Source organism: Rhinatrema bivittatum, chromosome 3 (genome assembly GCF_901001135.1).
Source record: "Rhinatrema bivittatum chromosome 3, aRhiBiv1.1, whole genome shotgun sequence".
Classification (NCBI taxonomy): domain Eukaryota; kingdom Metazoa; phylum Chordata; class Amphibia; order Gymnophiona; family Rhinatrematidae; genus Rhinatrema; species Rhinatrema bivittatum.
In genome coordinates, this window is record NC_042617.1 from 35,545,094 (window position 1) to 35,567,661 (window position 22,568).

Genomic DNA, 22,568 nt, shown 5'->3' on the forward strand with positions numbered 1-22,568 from the left:
TCCTGGTGCTTTGTGTTGGCTGCCCTTGTTTGGAGCTGGTGACTGGATGTGCATGGCGTTGTTTTCTCTCCAATATGTGCAGCTGAGAAACAAACTGAATCAGGAGCAGAATGCCAAGCTGCAGCAGCAGAGGGAGAGCTTAAACAAGCGCAACTCTGAGGTGGCAGCCATGGACAAACGCGTCAACGAGCTGCGAGACCGCCTGTGGAAGAAAAAAGCAGCCCTGCAGCAGAAGGAGAATGTTCCAGTAAGTATCGGACCCGAAAGGGAAATATCCAGTCAGCTTTTTAGGGGGCTCATTCTGTAAAGGAAACTGCAGGCTAGCAGAGAAAGCTCTTCCTAATTTTACACCAGAGCTAGCTCCATTGTTTATCGATGAGATTCTTCTTGTGAGGCATCTTCAAACTGCAGTTTTACGAATGTTACTATCAAAATGAGTAGATTGTTGCTTTTTTCTTTTTTTTTCTGTGAGGGTTTCATGGGTCACCAGCAGCTTATGTATATGATTTCTTAAGTTATTCATACGAGTTTTGAGCACATGGTGGCACAGACTACAAGTTGGGGAGGAAGAAGGGATGTTGTGTGGATTGTATTGTTAGATGACTATACAAACATCTCTCTCTTCAGATTACTTCTGATGGGAATCTACCTCAGCAGGTGGTATCTGGCTCCAGTCGCGTGGCAGCAGTGGGTCCGTATATACAGTCTGCCACCATGCCTCGTCTTCCCTCTAGGCCAGAACTTCTGGTCAAACCAGCCTTTCCTGATGGAACATCCTTTCTGCAGGTGCCAGACGGGCCTTTGAAAGCACAAACCCTGCCTAACATGAGAGTTGGAGCAGTTTCACAAGGGAAAACACCTGGTAATGAAGACGTTTGCTGGAAGCAAATCAAAATTTTTCTATAGAAAGAGAGAGCAAGCTATACTTTTTGGCTTTTTAACCCCCTCTGACTTTTGTCCCTGTTTCTGCTATTCTTCCACTTCTCTCTGCCAGCCAAACTGAAACTGCAGTAGAATGCTTGCTAATAGAGTTGCTAAAACTGGAAGAGGTATATGAAACCGAATGTCTGTCTACATTAGAAAGCCAAATTACAAGTAATTGCTTGTACTGCTGCAGGGGGTTGCACAGGGGCCTTATTCTGCTCTAGAAAAACCTTTGCTATCTTTTTTTTTTCTTCTAATCTCATAGTATTAGCAGTTAAATAGATACAAAAGATCATTTGTTTTAAGTAAAAAAAACAAAAAAAACAAAACTGGAGTAATGCAGCTTCCCTCACAGATGTCTCAGACATAACGCTGTACTCTTTCTTTATTGAGCAGAGGGACACATGACAAGTCGTAATACTCACCAGAAGTTCAGAAATACTGACTCAGCAGTAATGTTTTTAATTGACGGTGTCCTTTTGTGTAGTTATGTTTGAAGTATTGCAGAATACAGAGAATATACGGCTTCATTTTAACTACAGATTGCCTTTGGGAGCCTAAATTCTACTGCAAACAAAGTTTTGTAGAATAAATGAGTGTTTGGCTTACCCAAATACAATCCACCCACGTAAGACAACATCTTTAAGAGTCTTGCAGTCTGACTCATGCAGTGACATAGAACAAGGACAATTGTGGTCAGGCAGGACAGGAGGAGACTGTATTGGGAGTCCTGGGTAATGAGGGCAGAATGTGCAAACTGGTAATGGCTGCTGACCGGTGCGAACTGATATTTTAGCAGAATGGGTAAGTACAGCCTTGCACAGTCATACAAAGTGGAACCATTCCTTTTCCTAGGTGTGTTTTTTTTCTCGTTTTGTTTTGCTAAAACTGTTTTTTATTTTGAAACAAAGAATGTTTGTTTCTGTGTGCAGCATTTAATCCTAAACTGCTTTTTCACTGATCTGTAAATTGAGGTTGTATGTGCTTCAGGAAAGCACTCACCCCTCCCCCCCCAAAAAGTAAATTTTTATTCACTAGATGGAGTAAATATGGACTATTTATGCAGACACACAGCTTGATTATATTTTACAAAACCAAATGACCTGGTCATTCTCTTACTCAGCCATTTACAGTAAATTAAATTTTTTCATTTATTTCATCTTATCTACTGACTTTTTTTTTTTTTAAAGAACAGACTCAAATGTTTAAAATATAAGCAAATACAGCTAATACAAAAACAATTCATAATATCAGAAAGGCATAACATAAAAAATATAGTCCACCCAAACCAATGAATACACATAGATGCCTGACATTTAGTATGTGCTGACCTGAACAGTCCAGCTAGACTCCAGCAAATTGAAATAGTTAGAAATCGATGTAATATACATTTTAGACCCCCAAGCCTGGCTTCTGCTGTTTGGGCCGTCAGCGGAGGGGGGAGGGGGTCACACATCTCTTCCATCACCATACTCTGGCTTCCTGCATATGTTACTGGAGGGGGAGATGCAGTGTGTTAACTCTTGAACTGAAGTACAGTTGCAAATCAGTGTTGATGAACCCAGCATTCCTTTATGTTCTGAATTTAAACCTGATGGTTATTGTTACAGTGATAATACCTTCTGATCAGCCCCTGGCAAGTTCCTTTGGCTGGTTGATTTTCTTCCCTTTTTTTTTTTTTTTTTTAAATAAAGCCAAACAATTTTTAGAACTTCCAGAATAGATATCTACTTTCTTCCATATCCCATCCCAGTGTGGTTCTGCAATATACAAGGTTTCTGGGATCATTGGCGATCTATTTCGGGGGAGGGAGGGGTAGCAGGAGGCTGGCTTTCATTTTTCTTCAGCCCCTCTGAGAGTGTGTTTGGGGAGAGCACCTAAAGGCCCATGGTCAGGCGTGATATAATGGGAAAGACATTATTCACAACCTTTGTGCAGCAGAGCCTTGTTTACAACTCCTCTCCGTAGTGCCACTAAACATATGCAGTGCTGACTTATGTTTGCAGTTTATCAAGAAGTGGCTCAGTCCTTTTGCAATCTTGCATTTCTTTGCTGCAGCACTGCAGAGGAAAAAGAAATATAAAAGCACAAAATCAGGAAGGTCCTATCATTATTTTTTCTCTCGGAACAGCTACAGAAATCTCATTTAAGTTTAAATTTGAATGGATTTCTTTGGATTGAATTTGTAATTAAAAACTATTATACGGTTGGATCAATTTTTCAATGTGTTTACGTTCATCTTGCTCTATGCTGCAGCAGCAAGGTTATGCAGATTGAAGCAACGGGATTGACTGATTCTGCTGAGTCCTTGAGCTCTGTTAAACTGTAAACATATCTGCCATTGTTGTGTACCATAATTGGGCTTTGGATGCATTTATTATAAAAAAAAAAATATTTTGGCCCTTTTTTTTTTTTTTTTGTATCCATCACTAAAATATAAAAAAAAAAATCAAAATACTCAGGTCCTTTGAGTGAGGTGTATGTAGCATGGCAGAGGGTGTGTGTATGTGTATACATATATAGCTATATCATTATACCAATCTGGGTAGCGTTCCTTCCCTTACAGCTATTACCAGTTAGGATTACAGCTGTCACCATTTTCATGCTTGTTGCTGTAAAAAATGTTATCTGTTCCCCTGTTCACATCTGCCCTGGAGCTGTTCATACCTCTCCAGCCTCCTGCTTTCTGTTGCTCTCAGATAACTTCCATCCAGCCCTAGAATAATGTGAACATTGATAACACTGCTGTCATCCTGTCAGTGGGTGACAACTTCCTTAAATTTGAACCAGATTTGCTGAGTGTGTCGGGTCTGGTTTGCTTATTATTCTGCTTTTGTGTATTCGTTTTGGGCAGGGAGGGTTATTCCAAACGTAGGGTCCCTGCATCATTCCCCGCACCATCAAACTCTTGGATTAATTCTGCTCAATCTGTTTTCTGTGCTTGCATTGTGCTTCTGTAGCTTTTTTTTTCTGGATTGTTTTGTTGTAACCAGTGAAAGATTTAAAAAAAAAAAATGTGGGCCTTTTGCCCTGTAGAAAAATCTTTATAATCCTTAAGAGCCAACAAAACCTTCTGGTTTGCTTCAGCTGGGATAAGACATGTTCACAGAAATGTTGTGTCCAAAATCTTATGCAGCAATATGTTAATATATCAAAGGCTGTATGCTGCAAACATTTTGTTTTTTCATAAGATCAACAGTTTTATTAGCACACATTCTAAGCTAATTAAATTACATAATATTTTTAATGTATTTTTGTTTTTCCTTAATTAGGAACAGGAATGCAGGGTTCGAAAGCTCCGCAGACAGGGCCTGACTGGAATAATTCAAGTGTAGACAATAACCCTGGAAAAGGGCCTCTGAGCAATGATGAGCAAGGTAAGCACATTTGAGTTGTATAATTATACTGTTTTAGAGCATTAATGAGATTAATGTGTCTGAGTTAATGATGGATTTAGCCAAGGTGCCTACTTTTCTGTGATGCTGGGGATTGCAGAATTTTACACTGAAGTTGCTTACTGGTGCAGAATCTCACATTCTTAATATTTTCACAGAAAATAACTTGATCAAAAGACTTCTTCCACAGAAACAGTGTCTGCATTCTTACAAACTGCTGATGCAGCTTTAACATGGTCTCTGCTCAACGTGTTGATAGAGTGAGCATGATCATGGTAACAAGGTGCAAAAGATGTCAGAAAAAGCCAAGAAGACTGTAGTTAGTGGGTTTAAAATCTGTATCTGGGAGGAGTTAAGATAGTGGCCTGAATGCCATCGTTGCCTCTGCTCTGCTGTTTCTCCTTTGGATTATTTCCTTTATTCTGTATTTGGAACCCCATCGAAGCCCTTAATGCCTTCAAAATGGAAAGGGAAGGTTCAGCTCTATCTTTCGGAGCCTTTACCAGCCTCTGGGCAGTTAACCATCGAGAAATGCTTGGTGCCTGTGTTGGATTCCGGTACTCTCGTTCCAGTTGCCAGGGGGAGTGCAGGAGAGCTTATCTCTGCTTTGGAAGAGGCATCTTTGAGCCCCTCTGACCGTTTGCCGCTTGCTGCATGGAGCTCCGTGGCTGAACCCTCGACGACGGATTCCAATAAGGATATTCTGTCGGCCGAGAGAGGGGGAGATTTGGCAACCAGCAGCCCTGCTCAGACATCTTTGGCGGCGTTAGGCGGTTACTCCAGAGTGTCTGGTCTTGGCGCAGTCTCTTCTGTGCTTGGGGAGAGTGAGACTTTCTCCCCCGGGTTTTCAGTCCAGTGTGTCCATCTTTTCTCTGGAGAAACCGGTTGTGGTTACATTGGACTCTCTTTGGGACCTCATGATCAATCTTGGGAAGGCTTTTTTGGACTTTCTTCAAAGATAACCACTGTGCCCTTCAAGTTGACACCATGGCTAAGAATAACATTTCACTATTTCAGGAGATATGGGGGGGGGGATCAAGGAGGTGGAAGGAGAGACATTCATTCTATTAAAGGAATTCAAGCTTCTATTATCCAAGACTGTGGTGCCTTGAATAGAAGAGTTGAATATATAGAAAACAGACTGAGACATTTAAATTAGCGATTATTACATTTTCCAAGGGTAGTGGGAGAAATTCCTCGTTTTACTTTAAAAAGACATCTTATAGATATCGTAGCTTTTACCTCTTGATTCTATCCCTACCCTTGGTAAAGTTTATTTTCTACCATCTCGCTCAGTCATTCAACGTCAATCTCAATCTTTGGATGGTAATTTTGACTGCCTTCCTTGAATCCTCCAATTTCCTAGCGTGTAGCAGATGGACTCAGGACCAATGGGTATAGTGTACTCCTGATAGCAGTTGGAGACTGATCAGATTTCAATCTGACATCAGCCCTAGTACATATACCCCTGCAGGAAGTGCAGCTCTTCAGTATTTTCCATCTCCATAGCAGTTCGGGACTCTATGCACGCTAGCACAACGTTAGAGTAATTTAGCAAAGAAAACAAAAAGAAGAAATCTTACCTATACAAATGAGCCCCGCTCTCCTGCAGTGACACCCATTGGGTCCCTCCCCCAGTTGAGAATTCCCGAGGTGATTTCCGCGATCCCTCGGAGGTAATTCTTGGTCCGGCGGCCGAGCCTTGGTGGGGACCTAGCCCCCGACATCGGGTGAGGCTAAGAGGCAGCAGGTGCAACTTCAAGTGCGGCGGTGAAGGCATTTTCCCTCCCCCCCCCCCCCCCCCCCCCCAGCAGCCAGAGACCGGGAAGCGCTGAGACAAGGTAAGGTAGAAATCTATTTAAAGTCTCCAAAGCTCGAGGAGTCACACAAGTCGCCAGCCGGGACCAGTGCCACTGGGTTGACCTACCCTAGCAGGGCTAGACCTCGGTAAGATCAGAGGGTCCTCCCACATGGAGACCCTCCGAGGTGGTCACTATATTGTCTGTGTGGTCGCCCACCAGCCACCCAGATAGCTGGGTGGCTGGTGGGCGTGAGCATCGCCTGGTAACATGCCTACCTGATGCGAAGATGGCGGACGTCACGCATCACCTAGATAGGATTTTAGACAGTGCTGGGGAGGAGCCGGCTGTCGTGGTACATGTGGGCACCACGACTTAGGAAAATGTGGGAGGCAGGTTCTGGAAGCCAAACTTAGGCTCTCAGGTAGAAAGCTTAAATCCAGAACCTCCAGGGTAGCATTCTCTGAAATGCTCCCTGTTCCACGTGCAGGTCCCCAGAGCCAGGCAGAGCTCCGGAGTCTCAATGCGTGGATGAGACGATGGTGCAAGGAAGAGGGATTCAGTTTAGTAAGGAACTGGGGAACCTTTTGGGGAAGGGGGAGTCTCTTCCGAAGGGATGGGCTCCACCTTAACCAGGGTGGAACCAGACTGCTGGCGTGAACCTTTAAAAAAGAGATAGAGCAGCTTTTAAACTAGAACAAAGGGGAAAGCTGACAGTCGCTCAGCAGCGCATGTTTTGGAGAGAGGTATCTTCAAAGGATACTAATGATGCATTAGAATTAGGGCATCCCGACAGTGAGGTTCCAATAATAAGAAAAGTAGTCCCAAGAACCTGTAACTAAAAACTCACTTGAGCTAAAACATTCTAACTTATCCCTATCAATTAAAAAGCAGAATGAAAATACAAACAAAAAACAAACTTTGAAATGTTTGTATGCTAATGCCAGAAGTCTAAGTAGTAAGATGGGAGAATTAGAATGCATAGCAGTGAATGATGACATAGACTTAATTGGCATCTCAGAGACATGGTGGAAGGAGGACAACCAATGGGACAGTGCTATACCGGGGTACAAATTATATCGCAATGACAGAGAGGAGCACCTGGGAGGCGGTGTGGCGCTTTATGTCTGGGATAGCATAGACTCCCAACAGGATAAACATCCTGCATGAGACTAAATGCAAAATTGAATCTTTATGGGTAGAAATCCCTTGTGTGTCGGGGAAGACTATAGTGATTGGAGTATACTACTGTCCACCTGATCAAGATGGTGAGACGGACAGTGAAATGCTAAGAGAAATTAGTGAAGCTAACCAAATTGGTAGTGCGGTAATAATGGGAGACTTCAATTACCCCAATATTGACTGGGTAAATGTATCATCGTGACACGCTAGAGAGAGAACGTTCCTGGTTGGAATAAATGATAGCTTTATGGAGCAATTGGTTCAGGAACCAATGAGAGAGGGAGCAATTTTAGGTCTAATTCTCAGTGGAGCACAGGATTTGGTGAGAGAGGTAACGGTGGTGGGGCCGCTTGGCAATAGTAATCATAACATGATCAAATTTGAATTAATGAATGGGAGAGGAACAGTATGCAAATCTACTGCTCTCGCGCTAAACTTTCAAAAGGGAAACTTTGATAAAATGAGAAAAATTTAGAGAGAAACTGAAAGGAGCAGCTACAAAAGTAAAAAGTGTGCAAGAGGCATGGTCATTGTTTAAAAAAAAAAACAAAAAACCATTCTAGAAGCACAGTCCAGATGTATTCTACACATTAAGAAAAGTGGAACGAAGGCAAAACGAGAATTTGAAAAAAAGTTGGCCATAGAGGCAAAAACTCACAGTAAAAACTTTCAAAAATATATCCGAAGCAGAAATCCTGTGAGGGAGTCAGTTGGGACCGTTAGATGATCGAGGGGTTAAAGGAGCACTTAGAGAATATAAGGCCATCGCGGAAAGATTAAATGATTTCTTTGCTTAGGTGTTTACTGAAGAGGATGTTGGGGAGATACCCATACTGGAGAAGGTCTTCATGGGTAATGATTCAGATGGACTGAATCAAATCACAGTGAACCTAGAAGATGTGGTAGACCTGATTGACAAACTGAAGAGTAGTAAATCACCTGGACCGGATGGTATACACCCCAGAGTTCTGAAGGAACTAAAAAATGAAATTTCAGACCTATTAGTAAAAATTTGTAACTATCATTAAAATCATCCATTGTACCTGAAGACTGGAGGATAGCTAATGTAACCCCAATATTTAAAAAGGCCTCCAGGGGCGATCCAGGAAACTACAGACCAGTTAGCCTGACTTCAGTGCCAGGAAAAATAGTGGAAAGTGTTCTAAACATCAAAATCACAGAACATATAGAAAGACATGGTTTAATGGAACAAAGTCAGCATGGCTTTACCTAAGGCAAGTCTTGCCTCACAAACCTGCTTCACTTTTTTGAAGGAGTTACTTTATTTATTTAAATTCTTTTAATATACTGATGCTCAAGGCAAGGTCTTATCGTGCCAGTTTGCAATAAACTAGGGGGGTAAACCAGTTAAACCAGTTAACACTGAAAGCGAAAGTTACATTACAACAGGGAATGTATAACAAGGCTTTTTTGAAGAAAAATAAAGGATAGATTAACAATTTCAAACTAGTGAGCAGCGCATGTAAGCAGAGAGCAGTTGCGTACATGGTCAAATTATATACAATATATACAGTGAGGTCAATTAGGCGAGTTACAAGAGAGCGTAATTAGCCGGAAAACAGTTCCTTTGTGAGGCGAAAAAACAGACGCTACTGAGGGGTGTTGTACCGTGTGGGTTACCATATAGTTTCTTCAAGGAAATGCTTGGGCAAACAGCCAGGTTTTTAATTTTTTTCTAAATGTGAAATGATAATGTTCCTGGCAGAGATCTGGCGGGAGATTGTTCCAGTGATGTGGACCAGCAGTTGATAGCGCTCGTTTTTCAATTGTTTGTGTATAGCTGATTTGTTAGGAGGAGTCTGTAGGGAGTTTCTGTATGCCGATCTGGTTGGTCTTACTGAGGAGTGAAGTTTGAGGGGTATGGTGAGTTGGAGAGATGATTGCTGAAATATGGTTTTGTGTGTGATGGTCAGTGTCTTGAAGAGGATTCTGTAGTGGATGGGTAGCCAGTGAAGTATTTTAAGAATCTGTGTGATGTGGTCCATGCGGCGAGAGTTTGTAAAGATCCTGGCTGCAGAGTTCTGCAGCATCTGAAGAGGTTTGGTAGATGAGGCCGGAAGACCAAGCAGAAGCACATTACAATAATCAATCTTTGAGAATAGTATGGTCTGAAGGACTGAGCGGTAGTCATGGAAATTTAAGAGGGGTCTTAACTGTTTTAGGACCTGTAGTTTATAAAAGCCGCCTTTGGTGGTGGTGTTGATGAATTTTTTAAGGTTCATTCTGGAGTCTAGGATGGCTCCAAGGTCTCTTACTTGATTTACTAGAGGTGTAATTGTGGTGTTGGCTAGTAGGTTATTATCATTGGGGGAGATGACCAGCAGTTCAGTCTTGGACGTGTTGAGGACATAATAAACGTGGATAAAAACATAATAAACATGTGGATAAAGGTGAACTGGAGGATGTAGTATACTTGGATTTTCAGAAGGCGTTTGACAAAGTTCCTCATGAGAGGCTTCTAGGGAAAATTAAAAAGTCATGGGATAGGTAGCGATGTCCTTTCGTGGATTGCAAACTGGCTAAAAGACAGGAAACAGAATAGGATTAAATGGACAATTTTCTCAGTGGAAGGGAGTGGGCAGTGGAGTGCCTCAGGGATCTATATTGGGACCCTTACTTTTCAATATAGTTATAAATGATCTGGAAAGCAATACGAGTGAGATAATCAAATCTGCAGATGACACAAAATTATTCAGAGTAGTTTAAATCACAAGCAGATTGTGATAAATTGCAGGAAGACCTTGTGAGACTGGAAAATTGGGCATCAAAATGGCAGATGAAATTTAATGTGGATAAGTGCAAGGTGATGCATATAGGGAAAAATAACCCATGCTATAGTTACACAGTTAGGTTCCATATTAGGTGCTACCACCCAAGAAAGAGATCTAGGCGTCATAGTGGATAACACATTGAAATCGACGGTTGAGTGTGCTGCGGCAGTCAAAAAAGCAAACAATGTTGGGAATTATTAGAAAGGGAATGGTGAATGAAACAAAATGTCATAATGCCTCTGTATTGCTCCACGGTGAGACTGCACCTTGAATACTGTGTACAATTCTGGTTGCCGCATCTCAAAAAAGATATAATTGCGAAGGAGAAGGTACAGAGAAGGGCTACCAAAATAAGGGGAATGGAACAGCTCCCCTATGAGGAAAAACTAAAGAGGTTAGGACTTTTCAGCTTGGAGACGAGACGGCTGAGGGGGGGGATATGATAGAGGTGTTTAAAATCATGAGAGGTCTAGAACGGGTAGATATGAATCGGTTATTTATTCTTTTGGATAATAGAAAGACTAGGGGGCACTCCATGAAGTTAGCATGTGGCACATTTAAAATTAATCGGAGAAAGTTCTTTTTTACTCAATGCACAATTAAACTCTGGAATTTGTTGCCAGAGGATGTGGTTAGTGCAGTTAGTATAGCTGTGTTTAAAAAAGGATTGGATAAGTTCTTGGAGGAGAAGTCCATTACCTGCTATTAATTAAGTTGACTTAGAAAATAGCCACTGCTATTACTAGCAACGGTAACATGGAATAGACTTGGTTTTTGGGTACTTGCCAGGTTCTTATGGCCTGGATTGGCCACTGTTGGAAACAGTATGCTGGGCTTGATGGACCCTTGGTCTGACCCAGTATGGCATGTTCTTATGTTAATCTGTTCGCCGCCCCGATCCGTGTGCACAACGTCATGCGCACAAGCGACGCGCACAGCCACGCGCTTTCTGTGTCGGGCGCATAACTTTGATCTGTGCGCGTACCAATCCTACGCACTGGAGCGCATAACTGTATTTTACGCGCACAAGCCATGGCACCACCAGAAAAGAAGCTCAGGGCCTTTGCCCAGCATGCCACATTAGAGCTGCACAGCATGAGGAGGCCACAGCCCTGAGTATACAGTGCATGGAGGCCCTGGGGGATACAGCCCATGGCCATCCCCAGCCGATACTGGGTTCCAGCTTCTTGAACAGTATGCCGGACCTAGCGTCTCCCAGCGGGACCCTCCCTCAAACGGGGCTTCCCAGGGACACAGCGCCTCTTAATTTAGACCCAGCATCTATCTCCTGGGTGGAATTCTTCAAAGGCCTGCATACCTTCATCACATGCAACCGGGGCCTCCGATAATACGGCCACAATCTCCGCCAGTGGACCTCAACATCCCGGGACCCTCTATGCCCAGGGAAGCGATTCCAGTGCCCAGAAGCCCCACCTTCGGGGACACGGACAACTCGGATGAGGAATCAGAACTCCTGGAGGAAGGGGAGCTCCCTCCGGGGATAGAGTCACAACGAACCATGAGGCGCTTCTTCACCAAGGACGAGCTTCCAGACCTGGTCACACAAAGCTTGAAAGAGTTTGCTATCCCGGGCACAAGTTCCTCGGGGGAACCTAAGACGAATCCCCTACTAGAGGGACTCCATCAGACCTCCCGTCGTTTCCAACTATTACAAGTCATCCAGCAGCTAATTGACCTGGAATGGAATCCCTGGAGACTACATTCAAAGGGGGGTGTGCCCTGGCAGCCATGTACCCTCTGGACCCAGCTGCCAAAGATCTCCTGGCATGTCCGAAAGTGGACGCCATGGTCTGCGCAGTTTCGAAGCGCACTACTATCCCAGTGGAGGGGAGGAGCAGCACTCAAGGATGCTCAAGACAGACGTCTGGAATCCATCCTCAAACAGACTTGACGTCTCCGCTGTGTCCCTACAGATCGCGGCCTGCTGTGCCATGGTGACACGCGCCTGCTTATCACAGACCAGGAACAACACTCACTCTTGGGGAAGCCCTGGAACCAGCAGTATCATTCCTCACGGATGCCGCTTCTAACCTGGTTCGCACTGCAGCTAAGGAGTGTCATCAGCTGTGGCAGCCAGAAGACAACTCTGGCTCTGAAGCTGGTCGGCCAACACATCTTCCAAAACGAGACTCACAAGGATGCCCTTCAAGGGAACCCTCCTGTTTGGAAGCGAACTAGAGAAACTAGCCAACAAATGGGGCGAATCCCCACTGCTGCAGCTACCGGAGGACAGGAATAAGAGAAACCAGCGACCCTTCCCCGAACTTCCAGGGGCAGAGGATCACAGCGCTTCAACCCATACAGAAGCACATATCAAGCGGCCCGCCCCGCAGGCCGGAGCCAGTCTTTTCTGAACAAGCTCAACAAAAGGGGAGCCAGCTTGGGCCCATGCCCTAGCCACACCCCACAATGAAAATCAGCCTACCCGTCCAAAGGAAGAAGCATAGGGGGCAGACTTGCCCTATTCTACCAAAGATGGGTTGAGACAACTTCGTACAAGTGGGTCCTAGCCATCATTCGAGAGGGATATTACCTGGATTTCCACCACCTCCATTCAGACAAGTTTGTGGAATCCCCCTGCCACGACCCTTCCAAGAGGATGGCAGTGGAAGCTACACTGACCAGATTGTTAGCATTAGAGGCTATAACACTGGTGCCCACACAACAAATAAATACTGGACATTATTCCATCTATTTTATTGTTCCCAAGAAAGAACATTCAGGCCCATCCTGGACCTCAAGTCTGTCAACCGCCACTTGAAGATTCCTCGCTTCCACATGGAAACCCTACACTCTGTAATAAGGGCGATACAACTGGGAGAGTTCCTTACATCCCTGGACCTGTTGGAAGCCTACCTACACATTCCGATCCATCAAGAGCATCAGCGTTTTCTGCGCTTCATGATCCTGAACAGTCACTACCAGTTCCGGGCACTACCATTCAGGTTAGCCACAGCACCCCAGACGTTCACCAAGATCATGGTGGTAGTGGCAGCAACACTGAGGAAGGAAGGAATCCTCGTACACCCTTATCTAGACAATTGGCTGATCAGTGCGAAATCCCCAGAGGAAAGCCACCAGGCGACCAACAGAGTCAAAACTCTACTGGAGAGCCTCAGGTGGGTGGTCAACACAAACAATAGCTGTCTGCAGCCCTCCCAATCCCTAGAATACTTGGGAGTCCGGTTCGACACCAGACAAGACAAGGTCATCCTGACACCGACAAGCAGATCGAAATTGATGACCCAGTTGTGAACCCTGTTGAGTGAACTTCACCCCACGGAATGGGACTACCTACAGGTCCTCGGCCTCATGGCATCCACACTGGAAGTAATGCCATGGGCAAGAGCTCACATGAGACCCCTACAGCGCTCACTACTATCACGATGGAATCCGCTGTCCCAGAACTACACCGTATGTCTTCAGCTCCCAGACAAAGTTCGGACCCAACTACGATGGTGGCTACAAGAAAGCCACCTGAGCCAGGGAGTGAGACTATGCTCACCATCCTGGATTCTGGTCACCACGGACGCCAGCCTATGAGGATGGGGAGCACACTGCCAGGAGCTAACCGCCCAGGGGCAATGGAACAAAGAAGAGTCGGGGTGGAACATCAATCGCCTAGAGGCCCGGGCAGTCAGACTAGCCTGCCTACGGTTCGGTCACAGACTACGAGACAAATCAGTCAGAGTAATGTCTGACAACACCACAACAGTGGCCTACATCAACCGTCAGGGAGGAACCAGAAGCCAACAGGTGTCTCTGGAAATAGACCCACTAATGTCATGGGCGGAAGCGAACCTTCAAGAGATCTTGGCCGTCCACATCGCGGGGAAAGATGTCGTCGCTGCAGATTACCTCAGCAGAGAAAGTATAGACCCAAGAGAATGGAGGCTGTTGATCACAGCATTCTAATTGATAGTAAATCGTTGGGGAACACAACCATGGACCTCCTGGCAAACCGGTCCAACGCCCAAGTGCCCAGCTTCTTCAGCCGTAGGCGGGAACCCTAGTCCCAGGGAATCAATACCCTAGACCTGGCCACAGGAGATTCTGTTATACACCTTCCCGCAGAGGCCCCTATTGGGCGCAATCATCCACAAGATAGAACACTAAAGGGGACCAGTACTCCTAGTGGCCCCGGACTGGCCAAGAAGATCGTGGTATGCAGACATGCGAAGGCTGCTGACAGGGAGCCCCCTCCCGCTACCTCCACACAGAGACCTTCTCCAACAAGGACCGATCCTCCACGAGGATCCAGCTCGATTCTCTTACGGTCTGGCCATTGAGAGGACTCGCCTGAGGAAGAGCGGATACTCGGGGGCAGTAATTGACACCCTGCTCCGAGCACTCAAGTTCTCCACATCCCTAATATACATAAGGATTTGGAGAGTATTCGAAGCCTGGTGTGAGGACCGCGACATCGTTCCACGCTCAGTCAAAATTCCTGCGATTTTGGAATTCCTGCAGAACGGTCTACAGAAGGGATTGTATCTCAACTCCATCAAGGTACAGGTGGCCGCATTGTCATGCTACTGAACCAAGAGTGAGAGGCAGCATAGCCTCTCACCTGGATGTCTCCCGCTTCCTGAAAGGAGTCAAGCAGATCCGACCATCCCTAAAGTGGCCAGTGCCTCTTTGGAACCTCTTCGCGGCCTGTCTCTCCGATTATTAACATTGAAGACAGCCTTCCTGGTGGCAGTCTGTTCGGCCTGTTGTATATCCGAGCTACAAGCGCTGTCCTGCTAGGAGCCGTTCCTCAGACTCACCCCGGGAACCATCCAGTTACGCACAGTTCCATCATTCTTCCCCAAAGTGGTATCTCACTACCATCTCACTACCTTCGCCAGATGAGCATAAGAATTTGGAAGAGTCTCGCAGCCTACGTCATCTCAATGTCAGCAGACTCCTAGTCCGATACCTGGAAAGGTCAGAATCCGTACGAAAGATGGACTATCTGTTCGTCCTTCACAGCGGGAAGAAGCAAGGGGAAGCGGCCTCGCGAGCAACCATAGCCCGCTGGATCAAAGAAGTCATCAAGGCAGCCTATGTAAAAGCAGGCAAGCCACCGCCTTTACAAGTCAAGACCCATTCTACTAGAGCCTAGGCAGTGTCCTGGGTGGAAACCAAGATGCTGTCACCCACTGAGATCTGCCAGGTGGCGACTTGGTCCTCCATCCACACCTTCTCCAGGTTTTACCGCCTGGATGTTCAGGCTCGGGAGGACACAGCATTTGCAAGGGCAGTACTAAGTGGGTCACGGGCAGCCTCCCACCTGGTTCAGGAGTACCTTTTATACATCCCATTGGTCCTGAGTCCATCTGCTACACGCTAGGAAATGGAGAAATTACTTACCTGATAATTTCGTTTTCCTTAGTGTAGGCAGATGGACTCAGCATCCCACCCACGGCTGCTGTTACTCATGGAATTCTAGGGGGACATCCCCGAGAGCGAGTGATTCACGGGTAAGCCATGCTTTCCTTCAGCTAGGACACCCATCCTACCGGGTGTCGACATTTCTCGGTTGAGGGCACTGGCGGTCTCCAGCTATAACCAATTCAACCAGTTCAAATGAATAAAGTTAATCAAGTTATAAAGTTATCCAAGTTATAAAGTTAATCAAGTTATTCAAATTATTCAGTCATATATATATATATATATATATATATATCCACAATGCTTTTCGAGGAGAATACTGAAGAGCTGCACTTCCTGCAGGGGTATATGTACTCGGGCTGACGTCAGATTGAAATCTGATCTGTCTCCAACTGCTATCAGGAGTACACTATACCCATTGGTCCTGAGTCCATCTGTCTACACTAAGGAAAACCAAATTATCAGGTAAGTAATTTCTCCATTTCTTTACAAAGAACTTTGTTACAAATATGCAAACTTGCCTTTTTTTTTCTCATTGCTTCTCCTCTGCCAAGGTAGTATGATAAATTGAAAGGATTTATCTGGACTTATCTAAAATGCAGGAGAGAAGGAAAGGGATTTTGGTTTTGAGGCAGGGTGTACTTGATATTGATAGTTCATGTCTGATAAGAGATCTGTGTAAGTATATTGTAAAATTTAAAAATGGTTTTCTTTGCTCCTGAGCAATTGAAATCTTTTTGGACACCTATAGAGTTATAACATGTTCTCCAGCACCATATAGATTTTCTCAGTGATCTATATATAAATGAGAAGGCTTTTCATGTTATTGCTATTTCATATCGTCCCATTTTTTTCTCTCCTCCCTCTATGGTGTTTCTTTTATAATGTTTACTGGGGTTTTGTGAGGTTTTTGTTTTGCTTTTAATCTTACTGTAGCTATTTGTATTACCCTAGTTAGTTGCTGTATGCAGTTTATTTACAGATGCTTGTATTCTGCATTCATACCAACAAATTTGTTTGAAAGCATCACAATTCATAGTCATATAGATTCAAAATTAATACATAAAAACATAACACAAATTTTAAAAGCATTTTATCGCTTTTTATCATGTTTCAAATTTATAAATAAAAAGTTTTTTAAAAAGCCATTAGCTCTATCGGTACATAAGAAAAGTAAAATAAAATCTGATTATAATTGTCTCAGGAAAAAAAGGGGCTGGAATCTCAGTGGTGATGGTTGATATTGGAATGCGCTGGCAGAGTTTTATAGGAACAAATGTTCAGGAACTACCTCGACTTTACCACCACTAAGTCATGTGTGAATCTCTCAGATTAAAAGATGAAACAAATGTTTGTATAGAAGCTGATGCCCTTTTTATTCATCCATGTCTTCATAACCCTTTAAAGAACCAACAAAAAAGATGTGGTGCACAAGCTTTTGTAACCAGAAAAGTTTATCTTCACATTTGAAGCTTCATAGCGTGGTGTTGGTCCTTCAAAATGTGTCAGCAGATAGAAACTATGGTTTTCTCTAGGATCAAGAGGTAGATACAAGAACTCTGCACTTTCTATTCATAGCCACTGATCCCTGATGCTTCCAGTGAGTGAACTTTTTTCAGTTCTGCTTTTTTGTCTTCCAGCTGGTGATGTTGAAGTATCATTGAGAGAGAAGAAAATCCGCCCTTTTTCCATGTTGGATTCAGTGGATCAGTCCACTGGACTTCCAAATTTTGGCACATTAAGGAAAAATCAAAGTAGCGAAGACCTCCTGCAAGATGCTCAGGTATTTTGGAAGAGGACCGGAATCACTTTGTAATCAGAATGGACTTGTATGAAAGGGGATTTGTACAGGCTGTTGTAGGTGGAGTAGGGCAGTCTAAGAGACTGTAGGAGGAAGAGGAGTGATGCTGAGTGTTGGGGGAAAGGGGCTAAGAGAGGAGGGATGCTTCCAAGAATTGCAGGAATGAGGGGGAACCTATAGAAGAAGGGATGATGCTGAATTGGGTGGTGGCTACAAAAGGGTGGTTAGTGCTAAGTGAGCAGCCATAGAAGGGGAATAGTTGTGAATTAACTGGAATTTGCTATTGAGAAAAGACAATCCTACGCCTGTAATGAGAACTACTCGTGCCATGGTAGTGTGGTTTAATAGAGCAGAGGTGCTTAAACCAGTCTTAAGGGCCCCCCCCCCCCCCCAGTCAGTCAGAGTTTCAGGATATCCCTAGTAAATATGCATGAGATTTATCTGCAGGTACTACCTCCTATATGTGCAAATATTTCTCATGCATATTCATTAGGGATATCCTGAAAACCCGACTGACTGGGGGAGGTCTTTCGGACAGGTTTGAGCACCCCTGTAATACAGCACAGAGCTTTGAGACCTGAAGACCAAGGTTCTATTACTAAATTTGCTGCATGTTGAGACCTAAAGTCACTTACGTTTCCTCTCCCCGGCCTACTGTAGTGCATGTACTTCAGCTTAATTGCCTCCTGGCTTATGCCTGAAGTGATTGATTGTCAGGGTTTGAAATATCCATTTGCCTGCTTGCCATTTTTTCAGCAGGTGAGGCAGTGTTGTCTTCGTGGACAGAGAGGGGCTGCTTTGGGGGGACGGGCTGAGGGGCAAGAAACTCTTACTGGCTCTGTACCAGCTGACTCCTTCCTGACCTGCCTTGTCCATCAGCCAGTGAGCGGTTTTATGCTAACAAACATCTGATTGCCTGGCTGGGCAGGTAAACTTAGATGCAGTGGCAGGGGAGAAGACAGTTGCAATCGGACAAAATGGATTCTGTGAGCTGGCATGCTCTTTCAGGCCATGTGGTGGTTGTAGCCCCTCTTCCATGTGGATTTCTTGTTAGGGAACCTGTGTAGGGGCAGGGCCTGAGAGCATGTACTAGCTCACAGGCTTCACTTGATTCTGTCTTTGACCACAGCTACTACTGAAGAAGTGAGACAAGCCCAGGAGCAGAAAGATGAGGGAAAGATGTAGCATCTTGGGGGGTTGGGAGTTGGGGGCAAGGGAAGCAGAGACTCATGGAGTAGGATGGGAAAAAATTGTTAATCTAGGCCTGATTGATCACTTCTTTCTGTGCCCTTGCTGCAGCCTGCAGTGTTTAGTTTAGAGTCTGTTTCCCCTTCCTCAGGTGCTGCCTGTAGTGGGGAGGGAAGGAGTGTGATAAGTATGGGGATGGGGGAAAGAAGAGGTAAAGATTTTTGGATAAGTTCTTAGAGGAAAAGTCCATTACCTGCTATTAATTAAGTTGACTTAGGAAATAGCCACTTCTATTACTAGCAACAGTCCAGTATGGCATGGTCTTAAGATGTAGGGTGCATGTGGGGGTTAGGGGCAGGAATGTGCACATGATAGGGAAAAGAAATGTACTTACTATGCACTCCTTTTGCTGCTGCCCTTCTCTCCCTCCCAAAAATTAATGGTGGGGCCAATGGTGGAAGTACATAGCGAGTGCATCTCGTCCCTGGTGTGTAATTCCTGGAGGAATATTTCCAACATTGGTGATAGTACTCTTTCTGTGTTAGACTGTGCCTTTCAGCTGTCCGCACACTTGATATCTTGCTCTGGCACATACCAAATGTTGTGATCAGTAACTTGTAGTTGTATTTTGCCTAAACCAAAATATGAATAAAAACATTGCTTTTCATACTAAACCTAGAAAAGTAATTCTCCAGGGACAAGCAGGAATGGCAGCCCTCATGTATGGCTGATGTCATCTGATGCAGACCAGCCCAGAACTTTGACATACATTTATTTCTAGAACTTTGACTATGCCCAGCAGGCTACTACACCAAGCATCCAGGTAGAGGCCCCTTTAGTCTCTCCTTTTCCACGAAGCCCACCAGTCATGGTTCCTCACAGTCCTGTTTCTCCTGTTCTCGGAAGTAATTTGTTGCAGGATTGTTCTTTGCGGGGCCCCACAGTCTTGTTTCATCTTTGTAGTTCCCTAGATGACTTAGAAAAAAATCACACTTTTCATTACCATCTTGGTGCCATGTCTGTTCATCATTGGTGTTCGACAGGCATCAATCACCTGTGGCCATCAAATTCATTTTTTTGCCTCCCTTATTTTACTGGGGACATTGTATGACATCTAGTGGTGTCTATGCATGACCATGACATCAAAGGAAGACACCAACCAGAAGGATATCTGAGTTACAGGTGCTGCTTGCAGGGAACCTTTTTTGGTGTTCACAAAGGATATTGTCAGGATTCATGTGGTACCTTAATTTCTTCTGAAAGTACTTATACCTTTCATTTAAATCAGGCTGCCTGCCTTTGTTCAGTAAACGTGGATTTAGCAGAATACAGACTACTTCACTGTTTGGATGCAAAGAGTTCTTCTGAGATATCTCGAGGTCACTAATGCTTTCAGTAAGCCTTATCTGTTTTGAATAGAAGAATTTGGAAGGATGAGGCAGCTGCCGAGGCTTCAGTAGCATGTTGGATTAAGGAAATCATTGCAGTGATATATGTAAATAGTGGTAGATTAGATTAGAGTGGTAGACAGATTAGAGCATATACCAGTAAGACTCGGGCAATTTCATGGGCAGAGTTGTGATTGGTTTGTTCACTGGAGATTTGTAAAGCAGCAACTTGACCTTCTCTACATTTTATCAAGACCTTATCATTTGGGTGTGTCTGCTAGACAGGAGGTTTCATTTACCTTGGCGGTGTTGAGAACAGGTTTGGTAGTGTCCACCCTGTTCAGGAATAGTTTGGGCACATCCATTTATCTGGACTGATCTGACTAGCTGAAGGAGGAGAAATTAGTTCTTGCCTGACAATTTTCTTTCCTTGAGTCTGCTCAGACCAGTCTAGGACCCTCTCTATGCCTCCAAACTCACATCAGTATGTTCAGATTGCAGAAAGAGAGATGTAATCTGTGATGTTCGTTCAAAGCAGGTATTTTCAGAGCTGTAATTGTTTTTGCTTTCCGTGTTTTTCCTAGTTTAGTTCTGGTTTAAAGAAAAGGAATGAAATGAGGGGATTAGTTTTCCAAAGTTAGCTTATTACAAGTAATACTGGCAGGCTGAATGGATGAATATAAAGGGTGATGTCAAGGAACCTGTTGATCTGTCTTCATCCAGTAGTGAGCATATCCCATTCATCTGGACTGGTCTGACTGGACTCAATAAAAAGAAATTATCAGATAAGAACTAATTTATTCTTCCACTAGAAAGTCCTGTGGGCTAAAATGGAGGAAGTTTCCCTTGGGGTGTGAGCAGAAGGCCCTAGATCCTTTCTTCTGTTCCACACTCAAAATTTGATTACCTTCTACATTTATCCAAGTCAGGTCTGAAGACCAATTCATTAAGATTTCACCTTAGTGCAATTCACACCTATCATCAACATGTAGAAGGTAGACCCATCTCTGTACAGCCTTTAGGTGCCTGGTTTGCATGGGGCCTGTTTCATTTGAAACCTCCCATCAGGCCTCTAGCCATGTCTTGACATCTGTGTGTTCTGTCCCAATTGATGAAAGCCACTGCTCACCTGAAGAACTTGACCTGGAAGGTCATATTTTTGTTGGTTGCTTCAGCACACAGGGTCAGTGAGCTTCAGGCTCTAGTAACTTACCCACTTCATACCAAGTTTCTTCATAATAGAGTGGTTCTGCGCACCCATCATAAGTTCTTGCCTAAGATAGTGTCAGGATTCCATCTTGACAAATCAATCGTCTTAACTGGGGATTGCTGTTGCCAAACGACTTAATCCAGTTGGCTAACAGATTGCATCTCCTTTTGTTAGGCCCAGACGGGCCTGAATCTGGTGGGCCTGTCAAAGCTCACTCTGTCCATGTCATGGCAGCATCAGTGGCTCACTTGCTATCAGTCCCCATGGAAGACATCTGCCAAGCTGCAACTGTGGTGTTCTCGCCACACATTCACATCACATTATTGTTTGGACAAGGACTCCTGATGTGACAGACTGGTTTCACTAGTCTATCCTGCAGAATCTGAGGTGTAGAACCCAAATCTACTCTCTTAGGGCTTGTTAGTTTTGTTTCAGGCTGCATTTCATAGATAAGATATAAAAAAAAAACCAAAAAAGGCTTTATGCCAACAAAAAAGGTTCGTTGTGCCCATTGTGATTTTTGTTCCCCGTTTTTCTTTCAGGGCAGTCTAGCTAGGGATTCCCCAAAAGCGAGGACTGCCATCCAACATGTCATGTTTACCAGTAGCATCTGTTTTCAGAGGACAACGGGATGTCAGTTCTCACAAAACCTGCCCACCTCCCCTTGGAATTGTCTTCTCCTTATAATGCTAAAGAACAAGACTGAAGGGCCCCCGCATGGTATAGTTGCAAGCTCAGTGAGACACAGTCAAAGTTTTAGAAACTGACATAAAAGTTCCAGACTAGGCTGCTGTTTTATGCATGGGTTTGAAGATACCTCACGTTTTGCCCAATCTTGGAGGTTCCTGTGTATGCTCTTGCAACTCTCTAAATGATCAGCTTTAAGAACTGACCAGGCATTCATCTACCCTCCCCCCATTTCCTGTTATATTCCTATATTAATTGCAATAATATTCAGAGATGGTAATTATAGGTAAAAGTGGTTATATTTTCTCTTAGCTATAAGATAATATATTTCTTCTAGCAATAATAAAATAATTACATTAGAGCATAACCTAAAATACAAATGGTAATAAAGAACATTGAATAGAGAGCTAAGCTATGTACAATTGGTGGCAAATTACTTCCCTGAGAAAATCAGCTCTAGTAGGCGATCTCTGCAGGCAGAGTCTCTAGGCAGTCGAAGAGTTAACTGCAGACAGGATCTCTAAGCAAATGGAGTAACTGCAGGCAGGGCCGCTGCCAGGGTATTAGGCACCCTAGACAAACCTTTGTAGCCTGGCGCCCCCTCCCCCCACACACAATTTTAAATTATGCATTTATAACATATTTTACATAAAAAATGACATGCTGAGGTAAAATTAATATACATGTTGTGATAATTTCATGCATTGTTGTGATGCCAGCAAGAAAACTTTGCATCTTGGAATTCATATGGCATCATACCTATTGTGATATATTTCAGCATGGTCCTCCCATATCAACACAGTAC

General features: G+C 44.2%; 1 protein-coding gene across 1 annotated transcript in view; it reads left to right on the forward strand.

The window, feature by feature from the left end:
- TP53BP2 (tumor protein p53 binding protein 2) overlaps positions 1-22,568 on the forward strand; it is a 132,814-nt gene that overhangs the window by 76,621 nt on the left and 33,625 nt on the right. Inside the window, exons 8-11 of the mRNA XM_029593100.1 lie at positions 83-247; positions 628-862; positions 4,197-4,301; positions 17,130-17,272. Coding sequence (XP_029448960.1) covers positions 83-247; positions 628-862; positions 4,197-4,301; positions 17,130-17,272 — 648 coding nt within the window. The remainder of the gene's footprint in view (positions 1-82; positions 248-627; positions 863-4,196; positions 4,302-17,129; positions 17,273-22,568) is intronic.